Raw genomic sequence first — 24,666 nt, forward strand, 5'->3', positions numbered from 1 at the left:
GTTCACTTTTTTATCAGGAATTGGCTTTAAACAGTTTTAAAATTTATAAACTTTTAATTATAAAAAAACATTGTTTATTAGTTTATTTCCCATCAATCATTATATCTATTTTAGTCAATTGAATTTTTATTAGAAGTAAATATATATTTTTGCAATCAAGAAAGAATCCACATTTCAATAACATTAGTTTTTTAATTAGTTTAGGTTGAAAAATAAAATTGAAAATGCCCTGTGTTGAAAAATACATTAAAATTTGATCAAAAGGCACTCTAAAACTTTTAATTTTCAATGCCATATAACCTCTGTTTCAACTTACAAAATGCCCCAAAACAACATTTTTAGATTATTTTTGTTGGCACTTTAAAGTTTTTAGCTGTTGGTCTAAATTCATGTCTTACAAGGATATTTGGTAACATTTACTAGAAGAATTTTTGTATTTTTTTTGTTTTTTTGAAACATGTTCAGAACCGGCAACATAATTTGGATAAGAGATAAACTGCAGTTTAAATAAAATTGTGCAAATTTAGAGACCCATATTATTTAATTTGAGCACCTTTATCCTCATACAGGAAAAGCAAGTTTCCTTCTAAAGACATGCTGTAAATGCAATTTTCAGCAATAGTGCTTTATAAATGTTCATTTCCCCCCACCATACCTTAATATGAAATAATTCAAACTACTCTTCTAATCTTTCCATGAGTGATATCCATCACTTTGATTTACCCAGGGAATGAAATGGATGGAAGGGGTGCGGACTATGCAGTACTATAGGATTTTATGCCATTTTTTTTCCATAGTTGGGATACGATGTTGAACGAGGTTTGGCCAAGTAAACAGAAACATCATGTGTTGTCAATGTTATAATGTATTCTTGACAACTCTTTGTATTATTTAGAAATAAAAGTATTCTTGACTACTCTTTGTTATTTTTTTTAAATAAAATAAACAATCTAGTGTTGACCTAGTAATTTGCATAAAAATCAGCCTTTGATCCAATGTCCGCATTGTTTCGGATTTGGTAAAATTTGTGTCATTGCATCTTAACAGTGTACCTGAATCCTGAATATCAATGAAAGATGAACCCTTCAATGATAAAGCCATAATCTAGTGAAATCTTCCAAAGATTGATTTCGTTTAATGTTATTCGCGTGTGTATAGTACAAGTAAACCACGATGCGCCATTTTGAATAAAAAGTATCAAAATTTTCGTATTCTGACTTTTTGTGTTTCACTCTTAACTAAATAAATAAATCAAGACCTAGCCTAACATTTTTTAATTGTAAATTGTAACCATTAATACTGAAAGTGTAAACCTGAGAGAAGTGGAATTTTGTATACGAAACTATATTTCCAGGTGAAAGGTCACATTGTGCAGGTGTATCGTCTTACTTGACATTGGATGAATTTCATTGCTAATGTCAAAAAAGGTGTTACTTTCTGTAAAATTTAGAAATATTTTTTTCTCCGCGAAATGGCCACACTTTCCGCCTTGAACATTGAATAGGACGTGTTGTGTTGCCATGTTCAAACACTGACAAATGAAAATAACTACTGCACATGCTCCCGCATATATAATTAGCCAAGAAGATTCCACTTTCCAGTACATTCTAAAAATAAGCCTCGAATTTAAAATTAGAGTTGTTTTCTTTTGGGGCGATAAAAATATCGAGGGACTTAGAATTTTTTATTTTATTTTAGAAAAAACGGTCGTTAGGGATACAAATTATTTTTTTTCCCACATCAGCTTTAAAAACTTTTGATTCTGGGGTCTGAAGGACGGTTGGTCGGGTGAGATCGAAAAAAATAAACAATATTAACTTAAGGTACTGCAAAGTGGGTTTGCCTTAATGGAATCAGAAAATTTTCCGTTGCACAATAAAAAAATATTGAATATATATATTAAAAAGAGACATAAAAAATCTGTTGATACCAAAATATATGAAACCATGAAATCAAAATGATAATTGAATTACTTGTAATTTATTTTTTCTTTTGCAGTGTGAAATCAAAGGAGGCGGTAAAACACAGGCCACAACCCTTCGACTAATGAATGCCATTAAAGCTATCCCTACCATGTATACATGGTCAACTCTAACACAAAATTATATGGTAAAACACATACTCAGTAAAGATTATATTTTGTCTGATAACTTACTTAAAGATGGAAATTATTTATTTTGCAAAATGAAATATTTGTAAGTTTAAAGGAGGTTGCCTGAGTTAATGCTGTCAAGTAAGGCTATATAAATTATGATCTAATTGATTGCTTGAAATCCAAGTGAAACAGTACAATTGTTCATTCCATTCAGATTTTTCTGTTGTTTCAAGATCTATAATATCCTTTATATAGTTGAAAATATTATTTATTACGTCAGGTTGAAGATGAAACAGTACTACACAATATCCCTTACATGGGTGATGACATTCTAGAACAAGATGGCGCCTTCATTGAAGAATTACTGAAGAATTATGAAGGGAAAGTTCATGGTGAAAAGACCAGTACAGTTCTTGATGATGAGACTTTTGTTGAACTTGTGAACTCAATGTGGCTTAACTATCCTGATCCAGAACTAGAAGATGATGAAAGCAGTAAGTGGTTTAATTATTTTGTGTAAACTCAGAACTGTTGCATAAAATTGAGAATGGAAATGGGGAATGCGGGAATGTGTCAATGACACAATAAACAGACCAAAAAGCAAAAACAAACAAATTTGACCAAAGGGTCTTCAACAAAGCGAGAAAATCCTGAATCCTAATGTGTGCTTCAGCATTATATATTTATTATGGTGATTGTTTTAAAAAAAAAAACAATCATGTGCTGGATATGAGTTCAGAAAATGTTGTCTCTTTTTTTCCTGTCTAGGCCATACGTCAAAAAAGTTTTTAAAAAAACCATCATCACCTGAACAGAACAGCTACCAACAAGATGACCACTAACCTGAATAACAAAATAAAAGAAAACATGTAGTTTGGGAAGCAGGGTCAATAATTAAACTCAATTATTTTTGCTTTGTTTCTATGACAAATGTGTATTTTTTTTCTTTTTCTTTGCCTAATTGTATGTTTGAATAGAACAGCTCTTAATTTACGGACTCAAAAAAAATTGATTACATATCACTGATATGCTGACATTGTACATTATGTAAACCAAAATATATTTGATTACAGATGCTGACATTATAACATCAAATGATGAATCTAAAAAGAGCATTTTCCCAAGTAACTCTATATTTGAGGCTATATCCAATCAGTTTAAAGAAAAAGGATCACCTGATGAACTTAAAGAAAAGTAAGTCTCTAGAAACAATAGACCTAATCGCTATTTTAGAATCCATGTCACTCTACAAGAGATTTTCCTACAAATTAACTATTGATGTCATATAACAATCTGTTATGCATTTGAAAATAAAGTAGAAGAGAGCATTGTTAGATCCTTATTGGTAATGTGTAGTCACAGAATCTGTAATTCAATTTGATAGGGACATCTAAACATTAAATTCACTCAGAGAGGTAATTGTAGATTCTTTATGGGATTTAATTGTACTGAATGTTTTTAATGGGATATAGAATTTTTGAGAAGTTCAGGATTTCAGACACTTTTCATGTATAAAAACATCTGCCCAAATCTCAATTTTGAAGTGCCTTGCTTGAGTCTCATATATAATTTTATTGAAACCATACCCTAAAGAATAAACCTACTTATATTTTCAGGTATAAAGAAATCATAGAATCACGAGATAATCCTGTACCCCCAGAGTGTACCCCTAACATTGACGGAACACAGGCTCAGTCTGTACCCAGAGAACAAACCATGCATTCCTTTCATACACTGTTCTGCAGAAGGTGTTATAAATATGATTGTTTTCTTCATCGTAAGTGATTGTTTATTTTTTTGAGATTTGTGACAGCAACTTAAAAATACAAGATTTTGGATTGATTGATTGTTATTAATTTTAACACTACTTTCATCACTCTTGGCTGTTTCATTGCAAACAGTTTTGATTGGTTGATGAAACATGAGTACCTAGATAAAAACAGTAGACATTTGGAGGAATCTATGACAAGTGATAAAAAAATGTGCAAATTGGGTCTAGGACAAAACACCCCTCAGAAATAAGTCCCTAAAACAAAAGACACAAGGTATTATTACATTGCCTCTAATCACTGCAGAGGGAGCTTTTGCCTGCTCTAATACAATCCAAACATGGCAAACATCTTGTTTTTTAAAGACAAGTTGGGATTAAATTTAGTAGAAACAACCAAAAACTCAAGGTAATAGATTAAGTCAATAGTAGTTGATCAATATTCAAACCTCATAAATCAATTCGGAACAACATAGGAAAACTCTGAGATTTACATTATTCGATTATCAACAGCAGAATTTTTGTCTCACCTGCTATTCAAGTTGCGGAAGGCTTTTTATGTCATAGTACAGTACCTTTGAATTATAAAATAATTAATAATGTTGAAATGTTTATTATGAAGTATGTCGGACGTGGATGTTGCATTTGTGATTCATTGAAAAAGGAAGTGTGATAGTTAGAGTGGTACATGGTGTCCTATCTATATAAAAAAGAAGATGTGGTATGATTGCTGATGAGACAACTCTCCATAAGAGACCAAAATGACACAGAAATTAATCTTGTTTACATTTTGTAATAGCTTACCATCCAACACCTAGTATGCTAACAAGAAAAATGCCTGAAACAAAACTGGATACAGAACTATGTGGACCTTATTGTTACCTGAAAGAGGTAAAATTAATTTACTGTAAATGTGTTAATTTTAGTGCTGTGATTATTTTTGCTTATTTGGCAAGGGCATAATATGCAGCTAATATGCCCTGTGTTAATAGATTGTAGAAATTAATGACATTTATTTGAATTGAACTCCACTGTTAAAAGTTAAGGCATAGAGATAGCAGAAGTATCCAGGGTTACAGTAATATCATTGAATGACCTTGAAGATAACATTTTTTCCAGTTGAAGGCAGGGATTGGATTGACTGAAGAAACTTAGTCAGCCTGATCAGTTCTCAGTTTAATATCTGGTTGTTTTCTTTTTCTTTTCAATAATCCTTGACAAAGAAAGAGGGGCAAAAGATACCAGAAAGTCAGTCAAACTCATAGATCGAACATAAACTGTCATTGCCATAGCTAACAAAGAAAGACAAACAGACAAATAATAAACTTATATTTGGACACCACGTTCAGTCTTATTTTTTTTAATTTTTTTTTACTCATATTAATTTTAAGGAGCAAAGTTTACAAGATGAATCTACCGTCTTTTGGTGTGTATAGTGCGCATTTGTGTATAGTGTGCACCCCTTTGTGGTCTAAGAAACAAGAGAAAAAAAGTTTATTGGTCATATAATATATACTCCTAGACATTTTCGGAAAAGTTACAGCTCCAAAATCGGCAAACAGGAAGTTTATCGGTAAACAGGAAGTTTTTTAAAATGAACACCAATGTCGGAGAATTCTGTACGGAATACGTAATTAATATGAAATTGAAAGTATTCTAACAAATGAAGAAGAATTTTATTAGATTGAGATAAATATTTTAATCCAAATTTAATAAATGGTTTGAGTATCAAGGACATGATTAAATGTCCAAATTATTGTTCTGATTCAAACAATAAAATAATTACGAATCAGTCTAATAATTATAACTAATGTCATTAGTGCTGTAATAAATTGTTAAAATCTCATTGTTTTTATTTTTTGTTTGATGATTCTAGCTGTTAATCCGGATTATCACACCTCAATCAACGGGTCTAATCGATGTCAAAACAAATCAGTGACAGGTTGTCCTTGTTCCTAATTAAATTCGTTCAGGTTACAATTATGGGACTATCATGTTTTCAATCATAATTTCTTGAATGGTTTTAAATAGTTGTTTAAAAGTTGAAAAGTTACAAAGTAAAAACGTATTTTTCCTAATAAATTTTTCAAAGAGTAAATATCATCACTTTACAATATTAAGTCACATGACTGACCCACATGACTTGCGATCACCTGATCAATACATTAGAAAAAATGGTGGTTTATCGTTTCAAAACTAGCGTGGTTTATTCAATTTTCATACACTTTTCTTCAACTCTCTTTGATGAACACATACAAAAACAGTAAGTTATGACAACAAGGAACACAGAGGCTAATTTAATCGACAGTAAAAGCTTTAATGTGTCTTTATTAAGACTTGGCAAATTTCCTGATTGCAAAACAGATGGACAAATTTACACAATAAACGTAACAACAAAGATATAAAATGTATTTTATTTGAATAAAACATGACAAATCAAGAACAATACGATACATATTACAATTATAACATGTAAAACATAAAAACAATCGAGGTTTTAGCAAACATATTCCGTACTCTTCACTTCACTTGGAAATTTCTCTGTCGGAGTTTAGACCTGAAAAAAAGACTAAGAAATTGTTTGTAGTCATGTATAACACCCACCCCTCTTACAAGAAACATGACCTAGGGTATAAATGTGCGTGTTATACATACCAAAAGACGGTACTGTGAATAATTTTGTTTTTGTTTTTATCTAGATATTAATAACATGCCTTTATTCCAATAATAGATATATCCATTTCTATGCCATTAATCCTGTTTTAATTTGATTTTTCAGAAATCAGATGATAAGGAAAATACAATGGAAAGCACAAGTTTAGAACCAGGTTGATTATATTTAATTCTCTAATACTAACCCAATTTACATTATTAACGACCAGTTGGTCTTCAGTGATGATCTTCCATTAAAAAAAAAACATTGTGCTGAATCTTTTCAGTTTCTCACTAAGATGATTACCAAGTTAAAAATAATACACCAAAATATCAGCTGTTTAGATTAGGGTAGATAGTACATTTCTTTACATTATCTTTTTTGTTACTCATCAGTTTCTACAACAAAATAAAACTATGATTATCATCATTGTCATTCGGAGCTCTAAATAAATTGATTTGTAAATACTTTACCATTTTACCACAGTAAAACTTAAATAAATGTTGCAATGTATATACTTCAACTTGCTAGCTTGGTATATAAATAAATTTTCACAGTCAACAATAAAGTAAGTTTATAAATTTTGTAGGTTTTTTTATCTATTTTCACAGTAGTCAGTTATAATATAAAAATATGAAGATGGGATATGAATGCCAATGAGACAATTAAAGGCACCTATTTGACCTTCAACAATGAGAAAAATATGTACCATATAGTTTGCATTAAAAGGCCTTGACATGAAAAATGTGAAACAATTCAAACAAGAAAACCGACAGTCTAATTTTTAACAAGGACAACCACAGACTCTTATCCCAGGACAGGCACATAAAAAATTGGTCGTGTAATGTTATAAATTATAATTTTGTTTATATTTTTTTGTATTTTAGAAAGCAGTGTTTGGACAGGAGCTGAAGAATCTTTGTTCCGTGTTTTGTTAGATATGTACAGGAACAATCATTGTAACATCGCCAAAATAATTGGCACTAAAACATGCACACAGGTTAGTTTTTGTATTATTATTCCATTCAGTGAGGTCTTGGTACTGTAGACCAAATTATTTTCAAAGAGAATATTTCAGGAATGTTCATGCACGGACTTGGTCATTCTGATCTTTATTTTGTGCAAGAATGATCTAGGATTAATTTGACATTAAATTTGTTTACATTTTCCCTACATACAAAATATTTGAAAGAACAACATAATTGGATAATCGGCAGTTTTAGGTGAAAAAAATAGTGTCTAAGTCCAAACTCTTGAAACCAAGGCCACTCACCCCTATTTAATATATTTTGATGTTATTTTCAGGTGAGAGATTTTGCCATTAAAGAAGAAGCCCATTTATTAGATACCAGTGAAGACAAGATGCAGACTCCCCCAAGGAAAAAGTCAAAGAAAAAACACAGGTAGAGCAGGAGATATAATTGTTTACAGATATCTTTGTATAGAGGAAAAATGAAATATATAGTTTTTTGGTAAAAAATTACTTCTGTAAAGGTTTAAAAAAAAATGCTAAACTTTTTATTCATTACTTCACATGTTCCTGAATTAATGGGTTGAATATGGTCACTTGTTGGTTTTTTTGTGCTTGATTTCCTCGATTTTTGTTTTATTACCCTGACCTATGAAATGCTAAGACTTTAAATATTATACATTCTCACTTGTTTTCAAACAATGTCATTTGAAGAGTGATCTTACAGGATTCCATTTACATGTAGAATTAAGAGTGTAATTATTAACATTGTAAATACAGTCAATATTTGATGTGGTTTGATTGCCAATGAGACAACTCTAGATCGATCTCCACAAGAGACAAAATGACACAAAAATTAACAACTATAGGTCAACAGGGCTTCTTACAATGAGTAAAACCCATACCCCATAGTCCCTTTTAAAAAAAACTGCTTCAGAATCCACCTATATTAAACAAAAACCTGTGTTCTGAAACCATTAATTTTAGGTCCCTCTGTAATGCATTTAATAAAGATTGAACTTGTATTAAAATACCATCAACTCTCCCAAAAGTGGTCTCTTAAATATGTTTCACTGTAATCTTAAATATTTGGAAATATATTTAAAAAAAGATTATGATTGTTTAAGGGTATTTATTGATAAGATAGAGTTGAAAATAATTTAATATAAGAATTCATTGAATTAAGATTCTTCCCCACTTTAGAAGGCATGATTAACCGATGTTTTTACAGTGATTTCTTCAGATTATGGTCAATGCATTGTCGTAAGATCCAGTTAAAGAAGGACAGTACATCTAAAACTGTGTACAATTATCAACCATGTGACCATCCTGGACAGAGATGTGATGAGAATTGTCCCTGTATACATGCACAGAACTTTTGTGAGAAGTTTTGTCAGTGTAGCGGTGATTGTAAGTAAAAAAGTGTCACAATAATAAGATTTTGCCATTGCTGCCTTGCTATTATATGTTGAATTATAGATTTGTATGAATTTAATTGTTAATGAAGTACACATCTCCAATAGACTTAGGCAAAGCTATGAAATCAATTGTCTATGAAAATACAATGTTTTATTCCATCCAATAAAACAAATGAATCGACATTACTTTATAGATGTAATTTATGTTAAGAAGAAGATACCCTAAAAAAGTGCTTACTTCTTTTCCTAAGGTTTTACACAACATTACAGGGAGATAACCCTGTAAAAATCAGCTGAATGTTTTAATTACATTCTATTGGTAACAAAATATTAAGCTTCTAAATGATGAAAATTAGTGTTTGACATGTTTGATAAAATGCCTAATATGCAATGAATATTTTCCTATAAAGTGTTTGGTTCTAGTTTTTAGAATTTTTTATATTTTTGTCAACAGGTCAAGGTAAATATTTTGTCAATATTTTATATAAATTTAATGAGTAAATGTTTTGTACCACATTAGTAATAAGTTCAGCTTTAACTAAAATCTCATCTCATCAAACTGTTGCATTGTTAAACATTGTGTTTGGTATATTTTAGGTGAGAATAGATTCCCAGGATGTCGCTGTAAAGCACAGTGTAACACAAAACAATGTCCATGTTTTCTGGCTGTCAGAGAATGTGATCCTGACCTTTGTTCAATGTGTGGAGCAGGTTTGTATAATAATCAGTGTTTCCCCTGGCCCCTTATCCCTGATCCTGACCCTGACCTTTGTTCTATATGTGGAGCAGGTTTGTATACAAATCAGTGTTTCCCGTGGTCCATTATCCCGTAAACATAATTATAGACAAAAAAGAATGTGTCCCCAGTACACAGATGCCCCACTCGCACTTTCATTTTCTATGTTCAGTGGACCATGAAATTGGGGTCAGAACTCTAATTTGGCATCAAAATTAGAAAGATCATATCATAAGGAACATGTATACTAACTTTCAGATTGATTGGACTTCAACTTCATCAGAAACTACCTCGACCAAAAACTTTAACCTGAAACAGGACAGACGAACGAACGAACGAACAGATGGACGCATGGACAAACAGACGAACGGATGCACAGACCAGAAAACATAATGCCCCTCTACTATCGTAGGTGGGGCATAAAAAAGCATGAATTTTAGTGATTGGGTTATCAGAATATTCTGAATATAACATGGCCTTATGTTTAATTACACATTTGCAAATATTGATAATGTGTAATACAATTAAATTACAACTCTCAATGTTACAGTTGTTAATCAACACAAATGAAAACTTTTCCCTCTATAGTTTGTTGATTCTACAACTCCATAAAATAATTTATCAGCAATTTGAACATTTTCCGTTTTGTCCTTCTGTCTGATAGATTATATCATGGACAGGTTGTTATACTTGAAATTATTTTTTTTTGTTAATGACATCACATAATGATACTGAATGGAATATATACTGTCAATTCAGAAATGATTGTGTGCATTTATTATTGTCATTTTGTCATTTTGGACAAAAATACCACTTTAATTTTTGCAATGTTTTGCGAAAGTGAGAAAAGTCCTGTTTAATTCATTTTAAAATTTTTAAATTTGAGTTTAAATTATCGTGATTATAACCCTGTTGCATTTTTCGCAATAATAAAACAACATAATAATTTCTTACTTTGCAGTAATGTACACAACTTTATTCATACAACCAAGCACCTATACAATGCTATAGTTTTGTTTGTCTAAAATAGTTATTTTATTTCATGTTATTTCATATTATTTCAAAAAAGTTGTATTTTACTTTTGATACATATTCTGACTTCATTTACTTGAATATCATCCCCCCCTCATACTATTCTAGATGAGAAAGTCAGTCTTAAAACCAAAATGTCATTATTCTACGTATATAACATTGAAATTGAATTCAAGGTAAATAAGATAGTTATGAAACAATAATAAGCAAAGCAGTTAAACCGTAATGAAACTTAACCATAGATTAAAAAAATTCCCTGTTTTAAAATAACTTGAAATAATTATGATACTTTACTATGTTACAGATCAGTTTGATACAGCAAAGATTTCCTGTAAGAATGTCAGTGTACAAAGAGGCATGGGAAAGGTAAGTTTGAGGAAGAGAAATATAGATTCCATAACTGCAACATGAATGTTATGATATTTCTCCACTCGAGACAATTAAATTTTGATAATTAAAGCAAATAGCTTGCGGAGCTTTTTATATAATTTAGATTTAACTGTTGAGAGTGAAGAAATTTCGTATTACACGAGTTATAGTGGTGGAATCTGTTTCTCTGATAATTTTTATCCCTCCTTTTCAAACAGTTGCTAAAAGTTGTGTTTTTTCTATGGGTTGTCATCAGACATGGTCGCCTTTTTTTCAGGACGTCACAATAGGAAAATTGAGAAGAAATCAAGAAAATGTAACGTCAAAATCTAGTTTCGACCAATCATTTGCTGATAACAAATATTTCACTAGTGATGAGAAATTTTTTCTCACACCGTTTAGGAAATGTGAAAATAGCACAAAAAATAGAGAAATAATGTTTTAGAGACTTAGTAGAGATTTTAATAGTGGAGAAAATGTGAAATCAATACAAACCTGTCTTTTTAAAGGTATTTCTAAAAAGTTGTTTATATGCCCATAGTTAAAGAGCACTTTAGGGAGAAAATATCAACTGTTATGTGTCAGTCTATCTGCCATTTTTTGTTGTATTTTATATTATAACTTGTATGTAAGTAAAAGGATCTCTTTGAAATTGTACCATCAGTTCCATGCTGCGCTTGAGTTTGGAGGTAATTGCATTTTGCCCCTAATGGTCAGCAATTAGGGGTAATACAAGCATATTTCAGACAATTACTTTTTTAATGTGTATAAATATCTCTGAAATTGAACAACAGGGTTGCATACAACAAAGGGAAGGCTCGGATTGCAAATTTTTTAAAGGGGGGGGGGGGTATTTTTTTCTCAATTTTTTCAATTATTTTTTTTGGGGGGTTAATTTAGTTTTTAATTTTTGTACTGCTATTTTGGATATTAGGCACCAGTCATCTTTCAGTTATCATCATCCATATTTTGTTGTACTTTTTCAGCATCTTCTTTTAGCCCCATCAGAAGTTGCTGGTTGGGGAATCTACACAAAAGAAGCTGTGGAGAAAAATGATTTCATCTCAGAATATTGTGGAGAGGTAAGGATTTCTTAACTGATATAAGTTGTTATTATACCTCAGTATATTTTTCTATGTAAAAAGTTATGAAATAGTTGTGTTAATTCATTCCACAGACAATTGCCAGTCAATAGTTTCATAGACTATTACCCTGATGAATAGTTTCAGACTATTACCCTGATGAATAGTTTCGTAATCATATTTTTCGTATATTTTCATACTTGTTTTCCATTGGACAATAATGACGTCATTGACTATCCTGCTTGGATTTGCACTTGGCAACTCAAAATCTAAAATCCTTAACCGCATAATCTCTTTTGTGTCTATCCTAATTTCAAATTAGTATATCGCTTACCAGAAGCAGTTATGAAAGAGAAAGAAAATAATTTACACACATTTTAAATGATCTAAACTGATAAAGTAAATGTATGTCCTTGTCTTCATAATCTTATTTGCTTTCAGCTGTGTACTTTAGCTAGAATTTATTATATGAAAAGAAGTTATAACAAAAGTATTCCAAGTCTTGATTGAAGTTAATGAAATACTTACAAATACAACACAGAGTATACAAAAACTTAATATGCACATAAACCAAGGTGAGCGACACAGGCTCTTTAGAGCCACTAGTTTCTCCTCCTCATGATTAACAGAGAAAATAGAGAAAATATTCAAGAATTGTTTGTTTGGACTACTCTTTATAAATGGATATGAGAGGGGGGAGAGTGACTTCAGTATTGTGCAACAACCAGCATACATTTTTTTTTTTACTTTTAATTTATTATTATGTTATGGTTTTTTTTTGCATACAATAAAAGACACACTACCAATGTAGAAAAATAAAACCTGCTTTCATACCTTCTCCCATCCATTTAGAATGGAATCTCTATGCATAGTGTTACTGTGTTAAATTACAGATGTATATATCATGTATATTTCAGATTATTTCTCAAGATGAGGCTGACAGAAGGGGAAAAGTTTATGATAAATACATGTGTAGCTTTTTGTTCAACTTGAATAATGGTAAGTGAGTTTTCAGTTGATTTAATGTCTCATTTGGTTAGTTCTATAAAAATAAAGCAATAGTGTATATATGAATCCAAACAGATGTGAATTTGAAATACATCATACTTGCTAGCTTGATGTGAATATTAGTTATAAAGGTACTTTTAACATTTTTAAATAAATAAAAAAGTGTGCTTGTTTTCTTGTTTTTTTTTTGTTTTTTGTTTTTTTTTTTTTGTTGTTGTTTTTTTTTTGGAGGGGAAGTGGATCTAGGCCAATTTGAAAAATTTCTGAAAATCATAGAAATAATCAAAGAAAATTCCCTTTATATTCAGAAACAATCAGAAAAAACATTTTTTTCCATCTTTGTTATTTTAAAATCTTTGAATAGGGGGGAATTTTAGAATATTACATGAATACTTGTGTCTCTCTGCAGACTTTGTTGTTGATGCTACCAGGAAAGGGAACAAAATCAGATTCGCCAATCATTCTGTTAATCCAAACTGTTACGCTAAAGTAATGATGGTGAATGGTGACCACAGGATTGGGATATTTGGGAAGAGACCTATACATGCTGGAGAAGAACTTTTCTTTGATTATAGGTATTGTTGTTAAGCTAACAGAATTATATCTTAACTGTTATAATAATAATAGTTTAATATCATATCTTAAAAGCTGGATATTTGAAAATACAATATTTAACAAAATTTGAGTAGAAGTTTTTAAATTTAAAAATGTATGTTATTGATATTTTTTTTAAAAACAATGTTCATTATGGCCAAGTTCGGATGGATATCTAGAGTTGATGAAATTGACATGGTCATATTTAACACCTGTTATGATTGGATATAGCTTTCCCGCCATTAACACTAGAGGAACCCTGGGGTGTGGAAGGGTTCATAGAGATTGACTTGATATCCCGGATGTTATGACGTCAATCCCATCAAATTTGAATGTAAACATATTCAGAGTAGGGGCCTTGTACTTCTGGTAATCTAGAGACGTTACTCTTCAAAATTATTTACCATTCATATGAAACTCTAGTCAGAACCCTAGTTCCATCCGAACTTGGCCTAAGGTATCATAATTGACATGTGTCACTATATTATTTAAGGAATGACTGTAATACATTTTCTGTCTATGAAGAAATACCATCAAAAATATGGTGCACACTGAATAAAGGCCGTAGCTGTGTATGTATTTTAAAGTGTGCACCACTTTTTTTTATGTTATTTCGAATAGACAAAAAATATAAGTCATTCCTTATAATTTAATTCTAAATTCCATTTTAAATTGGAGTAAATCATGAAAAAACATTGAAGATGTCACTGTCACATGACTCAATTATGTCTTTAAGCTGATAGAAAAAACGCAGTCAGCCAATCAGAAGACACATTACATCCAAAATTAAATTATTTATAGATAACCACATCTTTCAAGAAAATATTGTAGGGTCATAACTGGTCACATTTTAATTCATTCAGGAGACAACAATTATCTACTCAAGACAAAACTATCATCAAATAAATAAATTAAATTTAAACAAATTGTGCATTTTAATACTAACACATGATTTGTTAAAATCATAACACTTATAATTTTCTTTATATGTGTTTTTATTTAAAATACAGAAAAAAAACAAATACTTATAACTATACACTAAAGGCCATCATTATAAAAACATGAGCAAAATCAGTGAGAATTACAAAAATATCAAGCAGGAATTGTCATCTTTCACATGAATTTCAAAATGCAAAGAGGAGAAACATACTTTTATACATATAGAAAAAAAACAAGGACCCTTCATGCATTCGGTTATTTAGGAAATCTCTCTCTGTAAACTGATATATTTCTGTCAACGCATTGTAATGCTAAATCCTAGCCAACTTCACAGTAGAGTAATCCATAACATGTAATTTTCTAATTTTTATATGCCCGTCGTCTTTTAGAAGGGACGTATTATGGTATACCGTTGTCCGTCTGTCCGTCCGTCCTTCGTCCACACTTTGGACAATAACTCAAAAACACTTTCACCAATTTCCATGAAACTTAAGTGAATTGTTTATATCTATTGACGTAAGCTCCCTTTCTTTTTTTTTTAATTTCAGATTTTAAGTTTTGGATTTATGGGGCTTTATTCATAAAAAAGGGGTGATTTTCAACACTTCGGACAATAACTCAAAAAGGCTTTCACCAATGTCCATGAAACTTTGGTGAATTGTTTATATCTATTGATGTAAGCTCCCTTTCAATTTTTATAAATTTCAGATTTTAAGTTTTGGATTTATGGGGCTTTATTCATAAAAAAAGGGGGATTTTCAACACTTCGGACAATAACTCAAAAAGGCTTTCACCAATGTCCATGAAACTTTGGTGAATTGTTTATATCTATTGATGTAAGCCCCCTTTCAATTTTTATAAATTTCAGATTTTAAGTTTTGGATTTATGGGGCTTTATTCATAAAAAAGGAGGATTTTCAACACTTCGGACAATAACTCAAAAAGGCTTTCACCAATGTCCATAAAACTTTGGTGAATTGTTTATATCTATTGATGTAAGCTCCCTTTCAATTTTTATAAATTTCAGATTTTACATTTCCGTGTTATGAATTTTTATGCTTAAAAAAGGGGGGATTTTCCAATTTTGGGACAATAACTAACACTTTCACAAAATTGTATGCAACTTTGATAAATTGTTTATATCTATTGACATAAGCTCCCTTTCCATTTTTATAAATTTTAGATTTTACGTTTTCTTAAGTAATGAATTTTTATACTTAAAAAAGGGGGATTTTATGAAACTTTGGTGAATATATTAATGTAACATCCCTTTTGATTTGTATATATATTTCTAGTTGATCATATAAATTCATTTAAAGCATAAAAGACAAGTTAAAAGAGCAACAGGCTTATCATGCGCTAAAGCGCAGCCCTTTATTCTTTGTGTACTAAAGTTATTGAAGATCTAATCTCTAAAGCCGAAAAAAAATGAATGCATTCATAGTATTTTATTATTTTTTAACAGATATGGTCCTACAGAACAGCTGAAGTTTGTTGGCATAGAAAGAGATGAAAATTCATAAAATACTCATAGATATCATCCAAAAATCCTATAAATTGACTATGTGACTGTTTAAAACTGACTTATCAAACTGGTTAAGTAGAGAAGATGACAGGAAAGTGGAAAAATGTGTTCTTTGTTTCTCTTAACAAAAAGAAAAGTTAATTCTTTGTACAATTAGCCAGCTTTATCTGAATAAAGATTTTATCTTAAGAATGTCTTCTTTTATTTGTCATATAGGTCTTCAAATGTTTATGTACTTATAGTACATTCTCGGCTTTCATTTATTTTCATTTTTTTGCCTTCTTGAGGGAGGTAAATCTAGAAAAGCGTTTCAGACTCATGATATTATCTTAAAGTGGTACCCAACACCTTCACTGAAACTAATTTGGCTTGTTTAATTTTCATAAAACTTTAACAAAGTATTTACTTTGACCTTTTGAGAAAAATATAAAAATTTCAGAAAATTTGAACCAACCATTTTATCATATAACACTGGTTATATAGCAGTTTGACAAACTCTAATTTTATCATGGAAAAGCTTAATATTCCGTCAACAACTAAGTAATTAAAATGTTCAGCTAATATCTTCCTGTAGTGTTAGGTACAACCTAAAGTGTTTTCATCTGTTTACCTATTATTTTTAAGGTGAAATTAGATAAAAATAAAAAAAATGTCATAAGTGTCTAATCTATTAACAAAGGGTCAACTATATTTGGTGTATGGAATGATTGTAAGGTGTACATGACCTACTGGTAAGTGTCATAAGTGTCTAATCTATTAACAAAGGGTCAACTATATTTGGTGTATGGAATGATTGTAAGGTGTACATGACCTACTGGTAAGTGTCATAAGTGTCTAATCTATTAACAAAGGGTCAACTATATTTGGTGTATGGAATGATTGTAAGGTGTTCATGACCTACTGGTAAGTGTCATAAGTGTCTAATCTATTAACAAAGGGTCAACTATATTTGGTGTATGGAATGATTGTAAGGTGTACATGACCTACTGGTAAGTGTCATAAGTGTCTAATCTATTAACAAAGGGTCAACTATATTTGGTGTATGGAATGATTGTAAGGTGTACATGACCTACTGGTAAGTGTCATAAGTGTCTAATCTATTAACAAAGGGTCAACTATATTTGGTGTATGGAATGATTGTAAGGTGTACATGACCTACTGGTAAGTGTCATAAGTGTCTAATCTATTAACAAAGGGTCAACTATATTTGGTGTATGGAATGATTGTAAGGTGTACATGACCTACTGGTAAGTGTCATAAGTGTCTAATCTATTAACAAAGGGTCAACTATATTTGGTGTATGGAATGATTGTAAGGTGAACATTAGACTGTTGCTTTTCCCGTTTGAATGTTTTTTTAGGCCCTTTATAACTTGCTGTTCGGCCTAGTCTCCATGTTGAAGACCGTACCTTGACCTATAATGGTTTTCTTTGATAAATTGTGACTAGGATGGACAGTTGTTTCATTGGCACTCATGCCACATCTTCCTATATTTATATATATCTGTCTTGACAATGACCTCATTTTCATGATTCATTGGTCAATTTTTACCTGTTTTAGTTTGTTTCTGAGATGCTATATTCAAAGCATGTACGAATTGTAAGGTATACATGTTTTTCTGGCAGGGTTCATCTGACTTTGGCCTCATTTTCATGGTTCAGTGGTCATAGTTAAGTTTTATGTGTTTTGGTCTTTTCAAATACTTAATTCAATAGGTCAACTATATTTAAATAATTTGTGTATGTAAATACTTTGATCCAGACCTCATTTTAAAAGTCCATTGTCCATGTCAAGTTTTTCGTGTTTTGATTTGTGTTACTATAACTATAAGCAAAAGGACAACTATATTTTATTGTATGGAATGATTATAAGTTGTATATGTCTATCTGACAAGTATCATCTAATCTTGACCACATTTTCGTGGATTAGTGGTTAAAGTAATGTGTATGAAATGCATGATTTTGCTATGAACATGGTCGGTTTTATTTGACATTCACCTTATTTTCACGATTCGTTGCTCAGTATTGAGGTTTTGTGATTTGGTCTAGATCTGTGTGTCGGGAACTTTAAGCAAATAAACTCATCACAAGAATTGAAATTTAGATCAACTCAATTTTGTGTATGGTAGATAGTGAGGTGAATGTCTCTCTGGCATCCGAATTTTGCCTCATTTTTATTGTTCATTGTTAACTGTTTAATTTTTTTGTTTAACTTTGTTCTTAGATGCTACATGTAATAGTCAACCTTGACCTTATTATCATGGTTCATTGGTCAATATGATACTCGTGGTTTTGAATGTCTATTGTATACTCTAAGCAATAGATCAACTAAATTCGATGAATGGAATGATTGTAAGGTTTACATGTATTTCTGGTTTTTGTCGAGCCTGCGACTTTTGTCGCAGAACGCTCGACATAGGGATAGTGATCCGGCGGCGGCTGTGTTAGATAACTTCTTAAAAGCTTTATAGTTTAGAAGGTAGAAGACCGGGATGCTTCATACTTTGTATATGGATGCGTCATGTTACGAAGTTTCCGTCAGTCACATGTCCAATGTCCTTGACCTCATTTTCATGGTTCAGTGATTACTTGAAAAAAAGTTAGGACTGATTGTCATGTTAAATTCTCTCTAATTATAAGTAATAGGGTAACTATATTTGGTATGTGAGTATCTTGCAAGGTCACATGCCCGTCAGACAGTTTTCACCTGACCTTGACCTCATTTCATGGATCAGTGAACAAGATTAAGTTTTGGTGGTCAAGTCCATATCTCAGATACTATAAGCAATGGGTCTAGTATATTTGGTGTATGGAACGACTCTAAGGTGTACATGTCCAATATGCAGGTGTCATCTGACCTTGACCTCATTTTCATGTTCAGTGGTTATAGTTGAGTTTTTGTGTTTTGGTCTGTTTTTCTTATACTGTATGCAATAGGTCTACTATATTTGGTGTATGGAATGATTGTAAGGTGTACATGTCTAGCTGGCTGGTGTCCTCTGACCTTGACCTCATTTTCATGGTTCAGTGGTCAAGTTAAGTTTTTGAGTTTTAGTCTTTTTTCTAATACTATATGCAATAGATCGACTATATTTGGTGTATGGAAATATTTTATGATCTATATGTCAGTCGTGCAGGTTTTATTTATCCTTGACCTCATTTTTACGGTTCATTGCTCAGTGTTAATGTTTTTGTGTTTTGGTCTGTTTTTCTTAAACTATAAGCAATAGGTCAACTGACAGGTAAAATAAAGCTTTATATTTAGGACTATCAACATAATATCAATGATCAGTAAAGAAGGCGATACATTTCAGCGTGTGCACTCTTGTGTTGATCTGACTTTAACCTCATTTGCTTGAATCATGTTAAGTAAATGTGATACTTGTAGTGAACATTAAACTTAGGAATATCAATATCAAAACTTTAGTCAATAAAGCAGGTGAGACATTTTAGTGTCTGCACGCATGTCAATTTTCTTTGGAGTTTGGTATGTTTGTTATTTTACTTTTTTCCAACAATACAATTTGTGAAATTCAATTAGAAAAAAAAAACATTTATTCTATTAAAAGAACAATGATCAAAGGCAGTTTATTTCCTCTCGCATGCAAATATATCTACTTGCTACTGTCCTATATGTTAAATCTTTCTTAAGAAGGTAGTATAGGGTTCCTAAATGTGTATGTTATCCATAAGAAAACTTAAAGTCATAAGAAACGAGTGACCGGTGAAAAATAATGTTCTTCCAATTCTTGAACTAATGCATACAAACATCCTAAACTTCGTCTTCTGTGCTCGAATTTATCATTTTTTTCGTGTAAATTTCGTATAATTGTCAATTTTTTTTCTCAATCGGTCAGTGTTGTTGTGAAAATATGGCAGGTAATTAAAGTTCGTGTTTTGAAGCCGAAGTTTAACGATTGTCACCTGTTTGTCAACAATTGACGAAAAATAAACAAAAAAGCATGGAAATTGAGCACGTGTTTAACATGTAAATTCAGATAATAGTTTATTTTAAGGACATCCATGCGTATTGTGGTCACCGGATTTTTACGAGATGGGTCACACTGAGGTCACCTTGCATACGGAAAATATGTCGGGGGAATAGCTTGCTGGAAGGAAGCTATTCAAATAAAGTAAACTTCTTCTAAATATGGATAAATTAAAGAATTTTCTTCAGAAAAAAGTATATGTACATAAGTTTTATAATGAAAACTATCCATTGAGTTATAAAAGTCATATGCATTATTTTTTTTTGATTTGAGGTTTCTTATGACTTTAAATTTTGCCATGAATGTACCACGGTATTCACAAATATAACCGGAAGACTCATTTTGTTTAAGGCAAATACACCAAAGACTCTTTAGTCCATCATCTTCGCTAATCAGTACTTTACTATCCTGTCCATCATTTGATATTACTATTATTCTGTTAGATTCATGGTCTGCCACAATAAAGTTTCCATAAACATCTGTACAAAGTCCTTTTGGTCCTGATAAATTCTGTTTATATTGCCAGATCTGTTTACCAGATTCTTCAATACAGGTAACTGCTTTTCCTCGATAGTCACTATATATTATTTTGTCATTATGGTAAACAAAGTTATCGAGGTCTGATTTACTCTGAACTTGTATTGAAATCCGTGAATTTCCTTCCAAGTCTATTATAGTGATTTCATCATTATGCAAACCTGCAGCTAGAGAATTATTGGAGAATGATATTCCCCAGCATGTTTTGGCTAATTCGATAAATTTGGTTACTGTTTCCTTCTCAATATTGTATATCTGAATGCCTCTGCCAGGAGAAGTTATAGCAATTGTGTTCTGATTGGTTTGTGTAACACGCCACGCTAAATCTGTTAATGGTAAATGTTTCTGAAGTTTCCCATCAGAAGTATGAAGGTTAACTTTACCATTCTTATCCACTACAATTACTCTCCCATCAATCAAGCAAATAATGTATATTATCACCTCGTTGATCTGTATCTTTGTCTTAATAGCCATTGTCATGTTGTGTATGTTATATTGATCTCTTAATTTCGCTTGTGCTCCCCTCTTCACTCCTTGATCCTTGTTTAAATATATTTCTTTCTTTACAACCACAACTTCTCCTAAAGATTTTATCGATTCTAATTTACTTTGTATACTTTCTATCTCATCATTTTGTTTCATTGTGAGGTCAATTTCTTTGGCTCTCTCGTCATCTTCCAGATTATCAGCATACTTTTGAAATTGGTGTACTTGTTGTTCAATCTGATGAACACCTAGAAATGATTGGAGTTTTGGTGTGTTATGTTTTGTAATTGTATGTACATTTTCTTTCATTTCTTTTAAGTTTTCTAATTTCCCTTCAATTTCAGAAATGAAAGCTGCACCTTTTGATTTTTCCTGATTCCAAACAATATCTGCTTTTTGGCATAACTCGTTCTCCAGGTGGTCTAAATGTTGGTTTATTCTCTTTCTAATTTCTTCAACTGATTTCTTTATACCTAAATATTTATGTTCTGATGTTTTAATATTTTTTGATTTGTTGCTGACCAATACTTTAAAAAATCTCAAAAAAGAATTTATGTCTGTCTCTACAGAATCCTTCGATTTTTCAATGTTGGTTTTCTCCACCACACTTGTTAATTTTTTTATTCCTGTACATTTCGAATGACTTGTAGAAATACATTCATCGCAGCAAGGCATAAGATGACTGGGACAGTATAGGCTGAGCTGTTGACCATGTTTGTCACATTCTATTTTGATAGCTGGTTTGGAAAGTTTATAACTTGTAATATCAATGGTCTTCTGATCATGAGTTCCATTTAATCTTTTGTGATGACTTGAACATGTTACACATAATCCTTCGTCACAGTTATAACACCAAATGGCAGCTTTAGAGTTTACTTTTCCTTTATCACAAGGTCCACATAGTATAGGTTTACTGGATGCCATGACCTGAAAAATTAAAAAAGTTAGCGAACTTGCTTCACTATGTTATAGTTCAACTATAAACTAATTTAATTTCAGAAGAATTGATGCAACCAAAAAGGACCATGAGTATATCCAAACATCAAAGAATCCGCGTTATACATGAGGAAATACACTTCTGAACTTAAAAATGATTTCCAAAATTTTGTATCTGTATTGTTCATGAACACAATATCCATTTTGAGACTGCACATAGTACTGTCTGCTTGACACTTATGGTTTAAATGTCTTTTGGACAGATATGAATAAGTTAAAATACAGCCTTGATAAATTCACAAAAGCAAAATATAAGAGTCAGCTGATTTTTAGCTGATCTTCCTCAGTCATGGTTTATTTACTTTGAAACGTTTGCTTTATTTAAATGTTTAAGTTTTTGATAAAGTCGGATTACGTGGACAACAAAAAGTAGGTTAATGATATTAAGTATGCAGGTGTATTATCATTATCAAGCTATTATTTAAACCTTATGTGAGCATTCTTTTCCTTGTAATGCGTTTTCAAATGAGCTTCAATTCTAACCCAACCCTAGCATATCCTTACACATAATTGAAATTATTCTAAGAAAGTATAAATCTTGTCTTCGTGAGATTTAGAATAAATTTTTATGTGAGCATAATAAGAAACCTGTAATACAATAGGCATAAGGGGTATAACTTGTGTGCAATAGCTCAGTTTAACATCAATTAAGGTGAAATGTATATACAAAATTTAGTCCTGGTATCTATGATGAGTTTATTAAGTATTTGTTTTTACTAAACATGATAAAAGCCAGTAATTATATAGTTATATATCATTTTTAAATATTTAATGACTGAATAAATAGTCAACGATCAATCTTACAGGGCGATGGATCATGTAATATGATTCTGTACACTACAAAATATAATATATAACAAGTCAAAAAGGGTACAACATCACCATTAAATAACTATAAAATGAACAAATATTAAATATTTCGGATAACAGATATCCTTCTTCAATAATAGCACGATGGCAAATGAATCATGTAAATATATTCAAACTGAGAAACTTTTTCTAAATCTTGAAATTTATACAATTTGAGCGAACACCACAGACACTGATACAATTTTAAAATTTCCAAACACGGCGCAAAGATTACAGAGATATGCCAAATGAAAATAGTTATTTTCGATGTGAACTGGCACAACTCTAAATTTCCAAAGGTTGTGACAGTTTAGATGTTATAACTGCATTGAGGGCAGTCCTCAAACAAAAAAAATCAAAAGTGTCCTAACCGATCCAAGTTTGTATAATTTTTCAAATTTGACAACGGTAGGGCAATTGCAGCAGAAACTACATATTTAAGCCTCCCAAACGAATAGCAGTCTAATAATGATTAGAAAATAAGTTTAATCTAATGAGGTAAAATAATTGAACGTAACGACGTACTTATACATCCATCTTGAATGAATGGAGTCCTGTAATTTAAACTGGTATTTAAAACAAAATATCAAACTGTAAAGCCAGTACTATTTTACAGCCTAAAATAAAACAATATGGTGTAATTACTGGATTTTAGTAAAGAAACTCAAGAACACAATTAAATAAAATTGAGCTGCGTCAGATAGAAATCAACCTTATGCAAGTGAATATCAATATTTAGGTTGAAAACATCCCTTCTGAAAGTCTGTAACTGTTTTAACATTGAGTTGTTATAAGAGTCCTTTAAAACAAGACAATATTCATCTTTCATTCCTCCGTATGTATTTAAAAGCTCTTAAATCAACCAAAGTCGTATAAATGTACATGTACATTTGCACTTACATAAAGTCGATTTCTGTTCTACGCAGCTCAATTTTTAGAAATGTTTAAAACTAAAATTACAAGAAAAAAGACGAGGCCCACCGCATGATCTTTTAAATATAACAAGACTGTCGCTAATAATTTACCTCTTCGATATAGAAAACAGTCACATATTTTCAATGTTCTTTTCTATCTCTATTTTCCTAAACGTCCGCCTACCAGGAAGTAAATTATACATGTTCAAACAAGATCCATGTAATCAGATAATATCTGAATGACATATATATATAGATCATACCTGTAACATTTAAATGACACAACATTGAATAATTATCTTACCTCTCAAGATAGATTTAAAAAAAAAAACTTTGGTGAAGACTTTCTCTATTATATTTTATTTATCATTATAAACTAAGAGAGCTATCAATTGATTTTTGTATGGGGGCTTGGGGGTGGAGGGGGGTGCTAGGATGAAATTTGAAAATAGGCAGGGCCTATGAGTATAAAGTTTTAAAAAAAGCAGGATTAGCAACTAGGTTACAAAAACACAAATGTGTAAATATTTTTTTTTGTATAAGAGAACAAAGACAATTTGTTTTTATTTTATTTTTTATATCAATTTGATTTATTAAATTTAAACATAACTTATTGAGAGTCAATTGAAATTATAAAATAGTTTACCTCATTGAAATCATTACTTGAATCGTATTTGTTTATGCCCCCACAGCGAAATGTCTGGGAT

General features: G+C 31.0%; 2 protein-coding genes across 2 annotated transcripts in view; one reads left to right on the forward strand and one right to left on the reverse strand.

The window, feature by feature from the left end:
- Nucleotides 1–16,372, forward strand: part of LOC139503433 (histone-lysine N-methyltransferase EZH2-like) — a 30,708-nt gene extending 14,336 nt beyond the window's left edge. Inside the window, exons 4-18 of the mRNA XM_071293213.1 lie at nucleotides 1,999–2,109; nucleotides 2,376–2,589; nucleotides 3,169–3,289; nucleotides 3,712–3,872; nucleotides 4,663–4,754; nucleotides 6,643–6,691; nucleotides 7,404–7,516; nucleotides 7,822–7,919; nucleotides 8,718–8,896; nucleotides 9,502–9,615; nucleotides 10,977–11,038; nucleotides 12,028–12,123; nucleotides 13,041–13,122; nucleotides 13,541–13,706; nucleotides 16,130–16,372. Coding sequence (XP_071149314.1) covers nucleotides 1,999–2,109; nucleotides 2,376–2,589; nucleotides 3,169–3,289; nucleotides 3,712–3,872; nucleotides 4,663–4,754; nucleotides 6,643–6,691; nucleotides 7,404–7,516; nucleotides 7,822–7,919; nucleotides 8,718–8,896; nucleotides 9,502–9,615; nucleotides 10,977–11,038; nucleotides 12,028–12,123; nucleotides 13,041–13,122; nucleotides 13,541–13,706; nucleotides 16,130–16,187 — 1,716 coding nt within the window. The 3' untranslated portion in view covers nucleotides 16,188–16,372. The remainder of the gene's footprint in view (nucleotides 1–1,998; nucleotides 2,110–2,375; nucleotides 2,590–3,168; nucleotides 3,290–3,711; nucleotides 3,873–4,662; nucleotides 4,755–6,642; nucleotides 6,692–7,403; nucleotides 7,517–7,821; nucleotides 7,920–8,717; nucleotides 8,897–9,501; nucleotides 9,616–10,976; nucleotides 11,039–12,027; nucleotides 12,124–13,040; nucleotides 13,123–13,540; nucleotides 13,707–16,129) is intronic.
- A 3,358-nt stretch (nucleotides 16,373–19,730) lies between these two features.
- LOC139502850 (uncharacterized) lies at nucleotides 19,731–24,188 on the reverse strand. The gene is made up of 3 exons (XM_071292477.1): nucleotides 24,071–24,188; nucleotides 20,463–22,127; nucleotides 19,731–19,885 (listed from the first exon to the last, which is right to left on the reverse strand). The coding sequence occupies exons 2-3, from the start codon at nucleotides 22,122–22,124 to the stop codon at nucleotides 19,871–19,873; spliced, it is 1,677 nt and encodes a 558-aa protein (XP_071148578.1). The 5' UTR covers nucleotides 22,125–22,127; nucleotides 24,071–24,188; the 3' UTR covers nucleotides 19,731–19,870.
- Nucleotides 24,189–24,666: the final 478 nt, after the last annotated feature.

Source organism: Mytilus edulis, chromosome 14 (genome assembly GCF_963676685.1).
Source record: "Mytilus edulis chromosome 14, xbMytEdul2.2, whole genome shotgun sequence".
Classification (NCBI taxonomy): Eukaryota; Metazoa; Mollusca; class Bivalvia; order Mytilida; family Mytilidae; genus Mytilus; species Mytilus edulis.